At 49.1% G+C, this 12940-nt stretch overlaps 1 protein-coding gene across 2 annotated transcripts in view; it reads left to right on the top strand.

Moving 5' to 3' along the window:
• Positions 1-12940, top strand: part of TEP1 (telomerase associated protein 1) — a 44973-nt gene that overhangs the window by 19137 nt on the left and 12896 nt on the right. For both annotated transcript variants that reach the window (XR_013961226.1, XM_080680511.1), the window contains exons 11-30: positions 59-149; positions 376-562; positions 4550-4718; positions 5207-5365; positions 5550-5627; positions 6389-6519; positions 6844-6903; positions 7763-7921; positions 8594-8770; positions 8969-9089; positions 9667-9791; positions 10096-10209; positions 10303-10420; positions 10573-10767; positions 10869-11044; positions 11144-11300; positions 11406-11585; positions 12044-12136; positions 12442-12574; positions 12730-12880. Coding sequence is in view for 1 of the 2 variants with exons in the window: in XM_080680511.1 (XP_080536637.1) it covers positions 59-149; positions 376-562; positions 4550-4718; positions 5207-5365; positions 5550-5627; positions 6389-6519; positions 6844-6903; positions 7763-7921; positions 8594-8770; positions 8969-9089; positions 9667-9791; positions 10096-10209; positions 10303-10420; positions 10573-10767; positions 10869-11044; positions 11144-11300; positions 11406-11585; positions 12044-12136; positions 12442-12574; positions 12730-12880 (2774 nt within the window). In the remaining variant the exon portion in view is untranslated. The remainder of the gene's footprint in view (positions 1-58; positions 150-375; positions 563-4549; positions 4719-5206; positions 5366-5549; positions 5628-6388; positions 6520-6843; positions 6904-7762; positions 7922-8593; positions 8771-8968; positions 9090-9666; positions 9792-10095; positions 10210-10302; positions 10421-10572; positions 10768-10868; positions 11045-11143; positions 11301-11405; positions 11586-12043; positions 12137-12441; positions 12575-12729; positions 12881-12940) is intronic.

The raw sequence follows: 12940 nt of genomic DNA, 5'->3' as shown, positions 1-12940 counted from the left end.
TTCCTGGTCTCAGAGGCCCCTATGCCTCCCAGACTCAGACCCTTCCCTTGCTTTACAGAAGTCCGTGATCCACAGTCGGCAGTTTCCGTTCAGATTTCTTAATGCCCATGATTCCATCAATGACCTTGAGGCTCAACTAAAAAATAAAGGTATTATCTCTTCTTCCGACTCCTGTTTGTCTCTCATGTCTGAGAATAGACGAGGCAGCAGCACTGGTGTTTTTCAGCCTCCTGCCTTCCAGTCTCAGGGTCTGGGGTAGGCAGAAGTCAGATGCTTGCCAGCCTCAAGGGTTGGGATGCAGGACAAATATTGATGGGAAGACAAGGTGAGAGAATTGAAACTGCTTGACTCAGGTACTTACCTGTTGCCACACAGAATTGCCATTTCCTTCCAACACACAACTGATGAGGCGGATAATGATTAGACACTTAAGAAATGTCAAGAGACGGGACTATAAAAGGCAACTTCAAAACCTAAATCGTCAGGAACTTCGGGCAGCAATGATGGTGCCTGTGTTTTATGAGCAACTCAAGCGGGAGCAGCTGAGAGTACACAGGACCAGGTAGGGGTGTGTGTGTGTGTGTTATGTGGAAGCAAAGGATGGTCAATAAAAGGTACCTTAACAAGGCTTGGGAGTCATCTGGGAACCCCAACTTTTATTCTCTAAAGACATGCTTGTCAGTCATCCCAATGTCTTAGACTTGTCTGATTCCAATCGTCTCTTGCACAGCAAAACATATCTTTAACATTGTCCTATACAGATATCATGAAACAAAACCTATTCTTGTGATTGTTTCATTGGTTTCTATGGATTCTGTGAGTCTGTGTGGCATCTCCCTTTCTCCTGTGGGTGCTAGGGTCTTCTCTGCTTCTGCTTTGGTTCAGGTTTCTTTCTTTTTCTTCTCTGACCATTTCACTTTTCTTTTTCTTTTGACACATATATTGTTATCACCAAGCACGCTCTAATGCAGACATGAAATCTGTCCTAAGTCTCAGCACCCTGTCCTTTCAGATGCTTCAACTGTATCTTCATTCATTTTCATTCAAGGCAAAGGCAGGGATCATCTGACTTTTTGGTAGAACTTGGTGGCCAGGAATATCCTGAATCAGTGACCAGTGGTTGAACACAGTTCATTAAGAATCAAGCCTAGCATACAATCCAAACAGTATACCTTTGCTGGCCATTAAGGTAGCCACTAGCCCAGCCATGGGCAAACTACGGCCTGCGGGCCGGATCCAGCCCGTTTGGCTGGTCTATCCGGCCCGCGGAGCCGAAAGAGCGGAGGGTTCTCTTGCTCTCCCCTCCGCTCCTTTACTTTGAATTTATATTAGTTCACACAAACACTCCATCTATGCTTTTGTTCCGGTCCTCCGGTCCAGTTTAAGAACCCATTGTGTCCCTCGAGTCAAAAAGTTTGCCCACCCCTGCACTAGCCACATGTGGCTTTTGAGTACTTGAAATGAAATGTGGCTTGTTGGAACTGAGATGTGCTGGGTTTTGAGGACAGTATGAAAAAAGGATGTAAAATATCTCATTCATAATTTTTGTATTAATTGAATGTTGAAATCAAAATATTTTAATTTAATTAACTGTAATTTAATTTTATTGGATAATACTGGTAGAAACTACTGACTTCTATAGATTTAAAAATTATTATGAAAAAATTTAAACATCTACACAAGTAATGAGAATAGTATAATGGATTCTATAGAACTGTTAGTCATATTCAGTGATTATCTACATTTCACCACACTTCCTTTCCTGACCCCTCTCTTCTTTTTCTTTTTCCTATTTTTGAAGATGATTTTAAAAACAAATGCCAAATAATATGATGCATTTTATTTTACCCCTCTGTACTTGTCATGTATCTCTTAAAGCAGACATTTTCTTATATAATCAGAATGTCATTAATATACTTGACAAAATTGAAAAAAATTTTTTGGTATTATCATTTACTTGAGGCCTGGTGCACGAAATTCATGCACAGTGGTGGGGGTGTCCCTCAACCTGGCCTGCACCCTCTCCAATCTGGGAACCCTTGGGAGATGTCCGACTGCCAGTTTAGGCTCAATCCTGGGATCGGGCCTAAACTGGCAGTCGGACATCTCTCTCACAATCCAGGACCACTGGCTCCTAACCACTCTCCTGCCTGCCTGCCTGATTGCCCCTAACTGCTTCTGCCTGCCAGCCAGATTGCCCCCTAATCATTCTCCTGCCAGCCTGATTGATGCCTTACTGCTTCCTTGCCAGCCCGATCACCCACAACTGCTCTCCCCTGCCTGCCCAATCGCCCACAACTGCCCCCCCCGCCGGCCCAATGACCCTGAACTGCCCTCCCCCACTGGCCCACTTGCCCCCAACTGCCCTCCCCTGCCAGCCCAATTGCCCCCAACTGCCCTCCCCTGCCAGCCCAATTGCCCCCAACTGCCCTCCCCTGCCAGTCTGATGGCCCCAAACTACCCTCCCCTGCCACGACCCGCCTCCTCCACACGAGGTGGCGGAGACGCTGGGACTGGCCTTCACTGTGCTGCACAGAGCTACGGGACCCCCAGGCCTCACTGTGCAGAGTGGCCACCAGGCCCCGCCTCCCCTGTGCGCACAGCCATCTTGTGACGACATCACAAAAGGCCATCATGCGAGGGCGTCGCATGAGGGCGTGACGCCACCTAGGCTTTTATTATATAGGATAGAAAGTTCCAACATTGGGAGAGCAATGAAATGAATGATAGTAGATCCATGTGGCAGAGTTATAGTGTGACCAATAAAAAATGGTATTTTCACACAAAAAATGTAATGCCAAAATGATCATGATGTTAATATAAAATTTAAAAAGAGGATACCAAATTGTATACAGATATGGTTTTATATAAAACTAGAGGCCCAGTACACGAGATTCGTGCACTCAGCGGGGTTCCTAAACCTGGCATGTGCCCTCTCGCAGTCTGGTAGCCCTCAGGGGATGTCTGACTGATGGCCTAGGCTCCTAAGCTGTCAGTTGGACATCCTTAGCACTGCTGCGGAGGTGGAAGAGGCTCCTGCCACCACTGCTGTGCTTGCCAGCCGCGAGCCCGGCTTCTGGACTTCTGGCTGAGTGGTGCTCTCCCTGTAGGAGTGCACTGACCACCAGGTACAGCTCCTGTGTTGAGTGTCTGCCCCCTGGTGGTCAGTGTGCATCATAGCAACTGGTAGTTCTGCTGTTCAGTCAATTTGCATATTACCCTTTTATTATATAGGATTATCTAATCCATATTAAAAATTTTCACTTGTCTCATAAATATTTCACAGCTTTATTCAAATCAGGATCCAAACAAGGCATACACATTTCATTTGGTTATTAAGTCTCTTAAATCTCTTTTAATTGTTTTCATGTCATGACTTGCTGTAGAAACCAGGTTCAGGGGCCCCACAGAATGTCCCACATTCTAGATTCTTCAACTTCCTCGTGATGTCATCTAACTTGTTCCTCTATTACATGCACCCTGGCCATTAACTCCAAAGGCTTGAATAATTCAGATTTAACTTTTTTTCTTATAAGACTATTTCATAGGTGATTCTTTGTACACTATAATAAGACCATTAGACTTAAAAAAAAAAAAAAAAAAAAAAGGAAAAGTCCTGGCCAGTGTGGCTTAGTTGGTTGAGGGTTATCCCATGCACCAAGAGGTCCCTGGTTTGATTCCTGGTCAGGGCACATACCCAGGTTGCAGGCTCTATCCCCGGTAGGGGGTGTGCAGGAGGCAACTGATCAATGTTTCTCTCTCACATCAATGTTTCTCTCTCTTTCTCTCCCTCTCTTTTCTGCTTCTCTGAAATCAATAAAAAACATATTTTTTAAAAAAAGTTAAAAAAAAAAGACTATCAGACTTTTTTTGCTTCCTAATAGGATACAGGATCTGGAGGCACAAAAAGTCTGGTGGTCCCAGTCATAGTGATGCTAAGATGCTAAGATTGATCAGTGCTCTTAGGTGATGACAGCCTGATCTCTCCACTATAAAGTTAATGGTTCATCCATTGATGATCTTTGCCTGAACCAATTGTTTCATTAGCAGTTGCAGATGGAGGTTTTCTGTCATTCCTCATATTTATCAGTTGGAATTCTAAAAAGAACTTGCCTCATCAACTAAAGGTATTTAGTTACCCTGTAATAGCAATTGTATTGGAAAGGTGGAATGAATGCTTACTTTAACTGCCAGTTTGCAGAGTAAGGAAGTAGTATTTGTTCTTTAAAACACAATAAAAAATATGTAGCAGTTAAATCTTGCCTCATGAAGCAAGTACAGATTGATGTGTTAAGCATGGCAAGTGAGTTCAGAGAATGGGTCTGCAGATGACTTCTCTCCTGCCATGAGGATGGATTAGGAGAGTCCTGTAGAATTTGAGCAAAGGGAAGCTCTGTCCCTGTCTTCTCTCCTGGCAGTGGAGGCAGGCTCTGGAAGGTGGCGGTGGGAACTCAACACTAAAGTGGCCAGTTCTCACCTTCCCATCTGCCTTAAAGTGACAAACAGAGAAGCTGCTGAGTCCTTGTGTCTGTGCCTTTCCTGTCTGCAGACAGTGGAAATATGACAGTGAAATGCTGGCTCGATATCGACAAGCCCTGGAGACAGCTGTGAACCTCTCCGTGAAGCACAGCCTGCCCCCGCTGCCAGGCCGCACCCTCCTGGTCTATCTGACAGATGCTGATGCAGACAAGATCTGTCCCAAGAGCAACCCAGAAGGGGTAAAAAAATTTAAAAATAGGAGGTTGTTAGGATGCTGGGGCTCCCGAGAGATATCCTGTGTGCAGACCTGGTTCTCACAAGCAAACGTGCATAAGCAAGCAAGCAAATGAAAGAAATGACTTGCATTTGCTTCCCAGTGTCAGACATTGGTCCCTAGGGACAATTCCTAGAATGTAATCTCAAACCTGTTCGTGGATTATAATTCTAACATTTCACAATTAGCTGGTACATAATCTTTTCTAAATTTCTGCCACCAAAATATTCACTTTACCTCCCTTCATCCGGTACTGATCCTGGGCAGGGGTACTGGCCTCTCTCCACTTTTTTCCTGGGCAGCTCTTCCCGAGGGCTGCTGAAGGTCCCCTCCTAATCTAGGGATTTGTCTCTTTCCCCAAGCAGTGGAGGTGTTTGGCCTTCAGGGCTAGATAGACAAGCGTAGTTTTAAAAGTAGAGGAGCCTTATTTCACCCCAACGCTTGTCCCATCAGCCCCCCCTGAACTATGTGTTGCTGTTGATGGGCATGATGATTGCGCGGGCGGAGCACGCGGATCTCTTGCTGTGCGGAAGTGGTGCTCTGAAGCCTGCGGTGATTAAGGCAGAAGATGGTATCCTGAAGACTGCCCTCGAACTCCAGGCTCAAGTCCAGGTCAGCCACCTACCCCTGCCCTGCAAAAATATGTGAATGGTCACAGGCCTGGGAACAGCCTGCAAAGTTGAGAAAGGCTTGTACGAGTAAATGCAGTTCGGAAGATTTCCCAAGCAGACTATGGTGTTTGTTGCTTACTGATCAGCTCTCAGGCGACCACATAACAGGAGCCTTTTTCCTTCAGGAGTTAGATGGAGAATATGAATGGTCCCTTCATACTTTGGGGAAATACCTGCTGTCTCTGGCTGCACAGAGGGTTCCTGTGAGTACTGCTCAGTCTCTGAGAAACCTTTCTCTCCCCCACATTTTCCTCCACAACTGATGTATCTCACTCCTCAAAGCTACCTTTCAAACTAAGTGCAGTACCCAGATTGGCTCCCTGCTGGCTGCAACTTCCTAACCAGTGATATGCTGGTAATATATAGCAACCAGCAATCTGGGAAAATAAGTCTTGGTTAGTAGCATTTGCTAATTTCCATGGTGTAAATTCTCCTTCCATGGCTGATTTCAAGATATCAGTGAACTCAGAGTTGGGAAGAGATGGTAAGTATCACACTATTGTGTAATTTTCCACAATACAGATAAAGTACATGTAAGTAAGATCAAGACTACATAATGGTAAGATGTAATAAAATAATTAGGAAGTGTTATGTTTTTATTTATTACCTTTGTTTTTAATATAATTTACTTAATTGTAAGTTCATACAGTTGAATATTTAATAATGGCCATGTTTCACAACTGGCTCGCAAAATTCCTAAATATTTGGCAACCAGCTCTTGGAAACCTGACTGAGCCAGCTACCCACACCACTGCCCCTACCCCAACTTCCGCTTTGATGCCCCTCCAAGTTAGGGTGTAATGGCTACCTGGTCCTAAGTGCTCTCAGGAGTAGCAGTTTTCTTTTGTGCTCAGAATTCTCCTACTTCCCCTTGTGCTCAGAGATCTCTTGATGTCCTTAGCTCTTTGGCCTGTCTTCTGTTCCTTTGCTCCTTGGTCTCAGCCCCTCCCCTTTTATCTTACAGGTAGACAGGGTCATTGTCTTTGGCCAAACTATGAATGAGAAACTGATAAACAAGGCCAAACAGCTTTTCTGGCAGCATGTGAATTCCAAGTGCCTCTTTGTTGGCGTTCTCCTAAGAAGGACGTGTGACACGTAAGGGTGCTCATTCTCATTGCCCAGTGTCAGAAGATAGTGATCCATATTTAATCTCTACCGTAATAAGTGTGGACCCTCCCACTCGCCAGACCCTCCCCAGCTCTTCCTCTTATGTCTGTTAAGGTCAGGTGCAAGAAACTTCTCTGAAGTATTCAGCCTAGCTCATACCCGTTTGTGAGGGCCACCCTAGCCCCAGCCTAGCACATTACCCCATTAAAAGTGCAGAGGCGGGGTGTCTATCTTAGGATGTTGTGGCGGGTGGGGATAGTGATTGTGTTCTTAGCACTGTTTCTGATAGGTAGTGGCTTCTTCCTTTGCCAGATTACAAGATTTGAATCCCAATGACGTGACACTCTCAGGCTGTACTGACGGGATACTGAAGTGAGTACAGGCTGGGCACTAAAGGGGTTGGGAGTTTGTTAGAGCATTTTTCAGAGAGATCTGTGGTCTCTACTCCATTTACTTCTTTTTTCAAGGAAGATAATAATGAATTCCTCTTTTACAGCTGTCTAGGTATAGCAGCAACACTTTCTGTCTTATTGCTCCACCATTATCAAATACTCTGCTTCCACCTCATGGTACAACATGACTGCTCCAGCTCCAGCCATCATTTTTGTATTACATCTAGTAGGAAAAGGGGGCATAGGAGATTGTACTCTTTGCTTTTAAGTGAACAACTCAAGAGTTGGTCACATTACTTCTATTTGTTCCATTCTTGATCCAGAGGAAAGCCAATGCTAAAGTTATTTATTTATGCCAAATTTACAGAAATCTTTTTACTTTTTTTTTTCTCCATGCTTAGCCTCCTTGTTTACATGTTTTCTTCCCTGCCTTTTTCTTTGGATGCCATCCATTGCCTCAACTCCTGTTAGGAAGCCTTGTGCAATTCCCCCTTCTTCAGGGAGCTTTTAAGGCTGATAGAGCTGATCAAGCCCAGACTGGGATGGCCTTCATCTTTCTACCTTTGCCCAGCCCAGTTTCCCCTGGCCCTGCAGAAAGCCTATGATAATTATGCATGACGGGGCCAGAACTAGGTTTTTCTCTTTTCCTTCATTCCTGTGGAGCCACACCCTCCTTTATTTTAAGCCTAAATTCACTGTTTATGGTCCTCTTCTTCAGGAGCTCCAGTTAACTGGGGGACCTAACCTAGCCATGTCTTTGTCCCTTGCCCCCTTAGAAGACCTTGCTGATTCTGATTGTGGTATTCTGCTCTCATTTTTTTGGTCACTGTTTGTTTCAGGTTCATTGCAGAGCGTGGGGCCTCCCGTCTTCTAGAACATGTGGGCCAAATGGACAAAATATTCAAGATTCCACCTCCCCCAGGAAAGACAGGAGCCCTAGCTATCCAGCCACTGGAAGAGAATACTCCAAGCCCCTTGGCTCCTATTTCCCAGCCTGGGTCAGTCTATGTTTCATGCTTTTGTGAATTGGGAGGGGCTGCCTTCAAAACCTGAAGAATCTCAGGTGACTGAAATTCTTGCTGTTGAGATGCTCTTGCTCTATTCACTGAGGTGTGCTTCTGCTTTCCCAGGCAGGGGTTTCTCTAACACAGGGAATTGTCAGACTGTGAGCATGTCCCTTTCTCTAGTGGAGAAAGGGCTCAGAATGTGAGGCAGGCAGCATGCAGCCAGGGTTCAGGCAGAGGGCTTAGGAGCATGGGCTCTGGCTTTCTCATCCTGACTTTGCCAAACAGTAGCTTGAATCTTGGGCTAGTTGCTTCAATTTTTAAGCTTTAGTTTCTTGATTAGTAAACTGGAGGTAAAGATTGTGCTTATCTCAAGTGTTGTCCTGAGCTTTCCCTGGGCAGATAGTAAGTGCATAATAATTATTATTTGACAGAAGAAGGGTGCTTGAAAAATGGCAAGTGGGGTTTAATTTCCTGGGCTCTGCAGCTGGGGCTACAAGCAGCTTATTTTCTGGAGGCCTGCTGGACATGCCCCAAATGTCTGTTGTACCTGGCTCATGCTCTGTGCCGAAGGGTGATCGCAGCTGTGTCTGGGGAATTGGGTTGTGGGGCTGATCCCTAGATCAAGCCCAGCCCTCTGCTTACATGCCCTCTGCTTACCCCCAGATGGCACAGCATCCGGATTTTCATTTCCTCTACTTTCCGGGACATGCACGGGGAGCGAGACCTGCTGCTGAGGTCTGTGCTACCAGCATTGCAGGCCCGAGCGGCCCCCCACCGCATTAGCCTTCATGCCATTGACCTGCGCTGGGGCATCACTGAGGAGGAGACCCGTAGGAACAGGTGTGGGGGACCACAGAGAAGAGGAGTGGGGTGAGGGCCATATGGTGGGCAGGCTTGGGGCTGCAAGGATGCCTGAGGGCTGAGAGTAGTGGATGGCTCCTTGGATGCTACCGAGCAGCCTGCCTTCTGCCGCTGCTCGGTTGTGAGCCAGGGCCCTGTCTCCACATTTGTGCCTGTGTTCCCTGATATGTGCTGCAGACAACTGGAAGTGTGCCTCGGGGAGGTGGAGAATTCGCAGCTGTTTGTGGGGATTCTGGGCTCCCGCTATGGCTACGTTCCCCCCACCTACAATCTTCCTGACCATCCTCACTTCCGCTGGGTAAGGCAGACAAGGTTGGATCAGGGTCTGGGGAGGAAGCAAAGGTTGGGACAGGGGTGGGAGAAGCCATGGCTTGTCAAGAACCCTGGGACTATGCACAGGCAGGTCCTTGAGACTAGAAGTAGAACACAGGCAGAAGGTTCTGTGAGCTGCCAAGACCTAGATGAGGTAGTTCCTTTGAGAAGTACCTCTGGGTTGTCTGTGGGACGCCAAATTAAGAGGGTAGGTCTGTTTAGGTTTTGCCATCAGATGGATCTGGGTGCTGATCTCCCTTCAGCCATTATATGTGGGAAGTAGCTTATTCTAATCTGGCCTCAATTTCCCCATATACTAAAGAAAAACAGTGGCATACACATTGCAGGGTTATATGAGAACTAGATAGTCTATAAAAAATACTCAATATATGATGGGCATTCAGTAAAGTATTAGCTGTTAGTTATATTTTACTGGCTTGTGTCTGGAGGGAGGCGGGGAGGAACATTCCTGAGATGAAGGAGCTCTGGGGTCTTGGCAGATGGCAGGGGAGGGTTAGTGTGATATTGAACTGGGCCCACCTGTTCTCTGCCCTCTCCCTCAGGCCCAGCAGTACCCTTCAGGTCGCTCTGTGACAGAGATGGAGGTGATGCAGTTCCTGGATCGGGGCCTCCGTCTGCAGCCCTCCGCCAAAGCACTTATCTACTTCCGGGATTCTAGCTTCCTCAGGTACCTTCTCTGGCCTCCAGGCCTTGGTCTTCACAGAAGGCCAGACAGGCTCAGTGGCCATGTCTTTTTCCCCATAGTCAGAGTACTGGTAGAGGAAGGGGAGCTAGTAGAGGAAAACAGCTTGGAGGGCTGCCTTTGCCTCACCAGATCAGCCTCGGAGCTCCCCTTGAGGAGTTTCAGGGAAACACAGCCAGGTCTGATGTGGGGGGGGGGGGGTGAGGGGGGTAGGGGGGCGGGGGAGAGGGGAGTGATGTGGAGAGAGGCTGGGGTCTGAGTCCACTCTTAGGGTTTCTTTGGTGGTCAGCTCTGTGCCAGATGCCTGGAAACGTGACTTTATTCCTGAGTCTGAAGAAGCTGTACATCGGATCTCAGAACTGAAGAGCTACCTGAATAAACATAAAGGGGTTACCTGTCGCAGGTGAGCTGGGGGAGGTGGAGAATCCCTGCGCAGAGAGATGTGGTGAGGGGATCCAGGTCTCTGTAACTCTGCTTGTGCTTGCTTTGCCCACAGATACCCCTGTGAGTGGGGGGGTGTGGCCACCGGCCTGCCCTATGTTGGGGGGCTGGAGGAGTTTGGGCAGTTGGTTCTGCAGGATGTATGGAGCGTGATCCAGAAGCTTTACCTACAGGTCAGCAGGAGTATTGGCGGCCAGGGGAGTGGAGAGGGGGTCAGGTGGTCTAGCCGCTCCTGGGTGGGAAGTAACTTTGTGGGAGCTCTGTGAGTCTTCGGCCTGGGGTCCTGAGGGCATGGAAACATAGTCACTGCCCCTTGTGCCCTCAGCCTGGGGCCCAGCTGGAGCAGCCAGTGTCCATCCCAGATGATGACGTGGTCCAGGCCACCTTTCAACAGCTGCAGTGCCCACCGAGTTCTGCCCGACCTCGCCTTCTCCAGGACACAGTACAGCAGCTGCTGCTGCACCGAGGGAGGCTGAGCCTGGTGACCGGGCAGTCGGGACAGGGCAAGACCGCTTTCCTGGTACAGAGTCTCAGGCCTGGGCAGGAGGAAGGGCGGGCCATGTGGGCTGGGAGCTTGTGCATGTAAAATGTGACCATGTTTTCTGTTCCCTTCTCATACAGGCATCCCTTGTGTTAGCCTTGCAGGTTCCTGATGGGGCCAAGGTGGCCCCCTTAGTCTTCTTCCACTTCTCAGGAGCTCGCCCTGACCAGGGTCTTGCCCTCACCCTGCTTAGACGCCTCTGTGCCTGTCTGCACAGGCAACTGCAAGAGCCGAGTGCCCTCCCCAGTACTTACCGGTGTGTATCTTCCCCATTAACCCTGCCTTGTTGATGCCACATGCTGCCACCCCTGATTCTCCCTCTCTGCTGACCCTGGTTCTTCCCCTACACATTCAGGGGCCTGGTGTGGGAGCTGCAGCAGAGGCTGCTGCCCAAGTCTGCTCAGTCCCTGCAGTCTGGCCAGAACCTGGTGCTGATCATCGATGGGGCTGACAGGTTGGTGGACCAGCATGGGCAGCTGATCTCAGACTGGATCCCAAAGACCCTACCCCGGGTGAGTATGAGAAGGAGGTGGGGGTGGGATGCAGCAGGGAGGAAAGGGGCCTCTCCAACCCTGTTTTTCTCTTCTACCTCCATACTCTTTGCCCAAATTTCACAGTCGGTGCACTTGGTGCTGAGTGTATCTAGTGACTCAAGCCTGGGGGAGACCCTGGAGCAGAGCCAAGGTGCCCATGTGGTGGCCCTAGGGCCTCTGGATCCCTCTGCACGGGCCCGGCTGGTGAGAGAGGAGCTGGCTCTGTACGGGAAGCGGCTGGACGAATCACCTTTTAACAACCAGGTTGGATTGAGGCCAGGGCTGGTGGATGTGTGGGGTGAAGCTGGGAGCTGTGAGGACCAGGGTGCTGAGGCAGCCAGCTGCCCCACACAGACCAGCTGCTTCTTCATTTTCTCAGGAACCCTGTGTAAGGGAAAGTTGTTAATAAGATAACTCATTCCCCAGCCTTTTCCCTGGCGAAGGGCCTCTCCAGGCCCATCAGTGAGGGGAGTAGTGAAGTTGTGGTTATTGGGTGGGGTAGACAGGGGATTCCCAGAAAAGGGCGTGGCTGGGCAGAGCAGCATAGGGAAGGGATGCCTGTGCCCGAGGTGATGCCTTCCGTGAATCTTTCCACTGCTGGGGATTCTCAGAGGAGGGGCTACTTTGCAGTGGGCTTTGTGCTGGACTGGAGAACAGGGGGCGGAGGGCTGGCTGTGGGCAGGCTCTCTGGTACCCATGTTGAGTCTTCTGAGTCTCATCAGATGCGGCTGCTGCTGGTGAAGCGGGGGTCAGCCCTGCCTCTCTACCTGCGCTTGGTCACCGATCATCTGAGGCTCTTCACACTCTATGAGCAGGTTGGTTGAGGATGTAAACCCCCATTGCTCATCTTCTAAGTCCTAATCCCACCTCCCTGTCTCCATTCAGCTTCTTTCATTCCCATCTCTCGCCTTCGCCCAGCCTCATCTTTTGCCATCTTTGATCAACCCCAACCCTGCCTTTTTTTTTTTTATCACCTTTCCCCCAACCCTGCTTTTCTCTCACCTGTTTTTCTTTTCCTTTCATCCCTTCCCATGGTTTCTCCTGCTGCCCCCTCCCCTTCCTACAACCAAAGCTGCCTCTCCTCTCCCCCCACTGACTGGCCTGTCTCTTCCTCTCCCAGGTGTCTGAGAGACTTCGGACCCTGCCGGCCACTGTCCCCCTGCTGCTGCAGTATATCCTGGGCACCCTGGAGAAAGAGCATGACCCTAACATACTTTGCCAAGCCTTGGCCACCCTTGGGGTCACACGTAGCGGTCAGTGTTTAGGGTGGATTGGGAGGCTGAGGATTCAGAGGTTGGATGACCTTGGTTAAAGTGGGGTCTTCTCATGCAGTGCAAGGAGGGTCTAGGTATCCTGAGGATGGGGACACTGTGGTTTGGTGGGGGCCTCAGAGAGCTTGCCTTTTCAGGTCTCACTGTGGACCAGCTGCACGGAGTGCTGAGTGCATGGAAGGTTCTTCCCAGAGGGACCAAGACCTGGGAAGAAGCGGTGGCTGCTGGGAACAGTGGGGACCCCTACCCTATGGGGCCATTTGCCTACCTCGTCCAGAGTCTGCGCAGGTACAGGTGCACCCAGCTGACGTCCTGTGTCTTCCCGTCTTTGAACCAGGGCCCCATGTG

This window comes from Plecotus auritus, assembly GCF_963455305.1.
Source record: "Plecotus auritus genome assembly, chromosome: 1".
NCBI lineage: Eukaryota > Metazoa > Chordata > Mammalia > Chiroptera > Vespertilionidae > Plecotus > Plecotus auritus.
The sequence above is the reverse complement of the archived record's forward strand: the minus strand, read 5'-3'. Positions and strand labels throughout refer to the sequence as shown.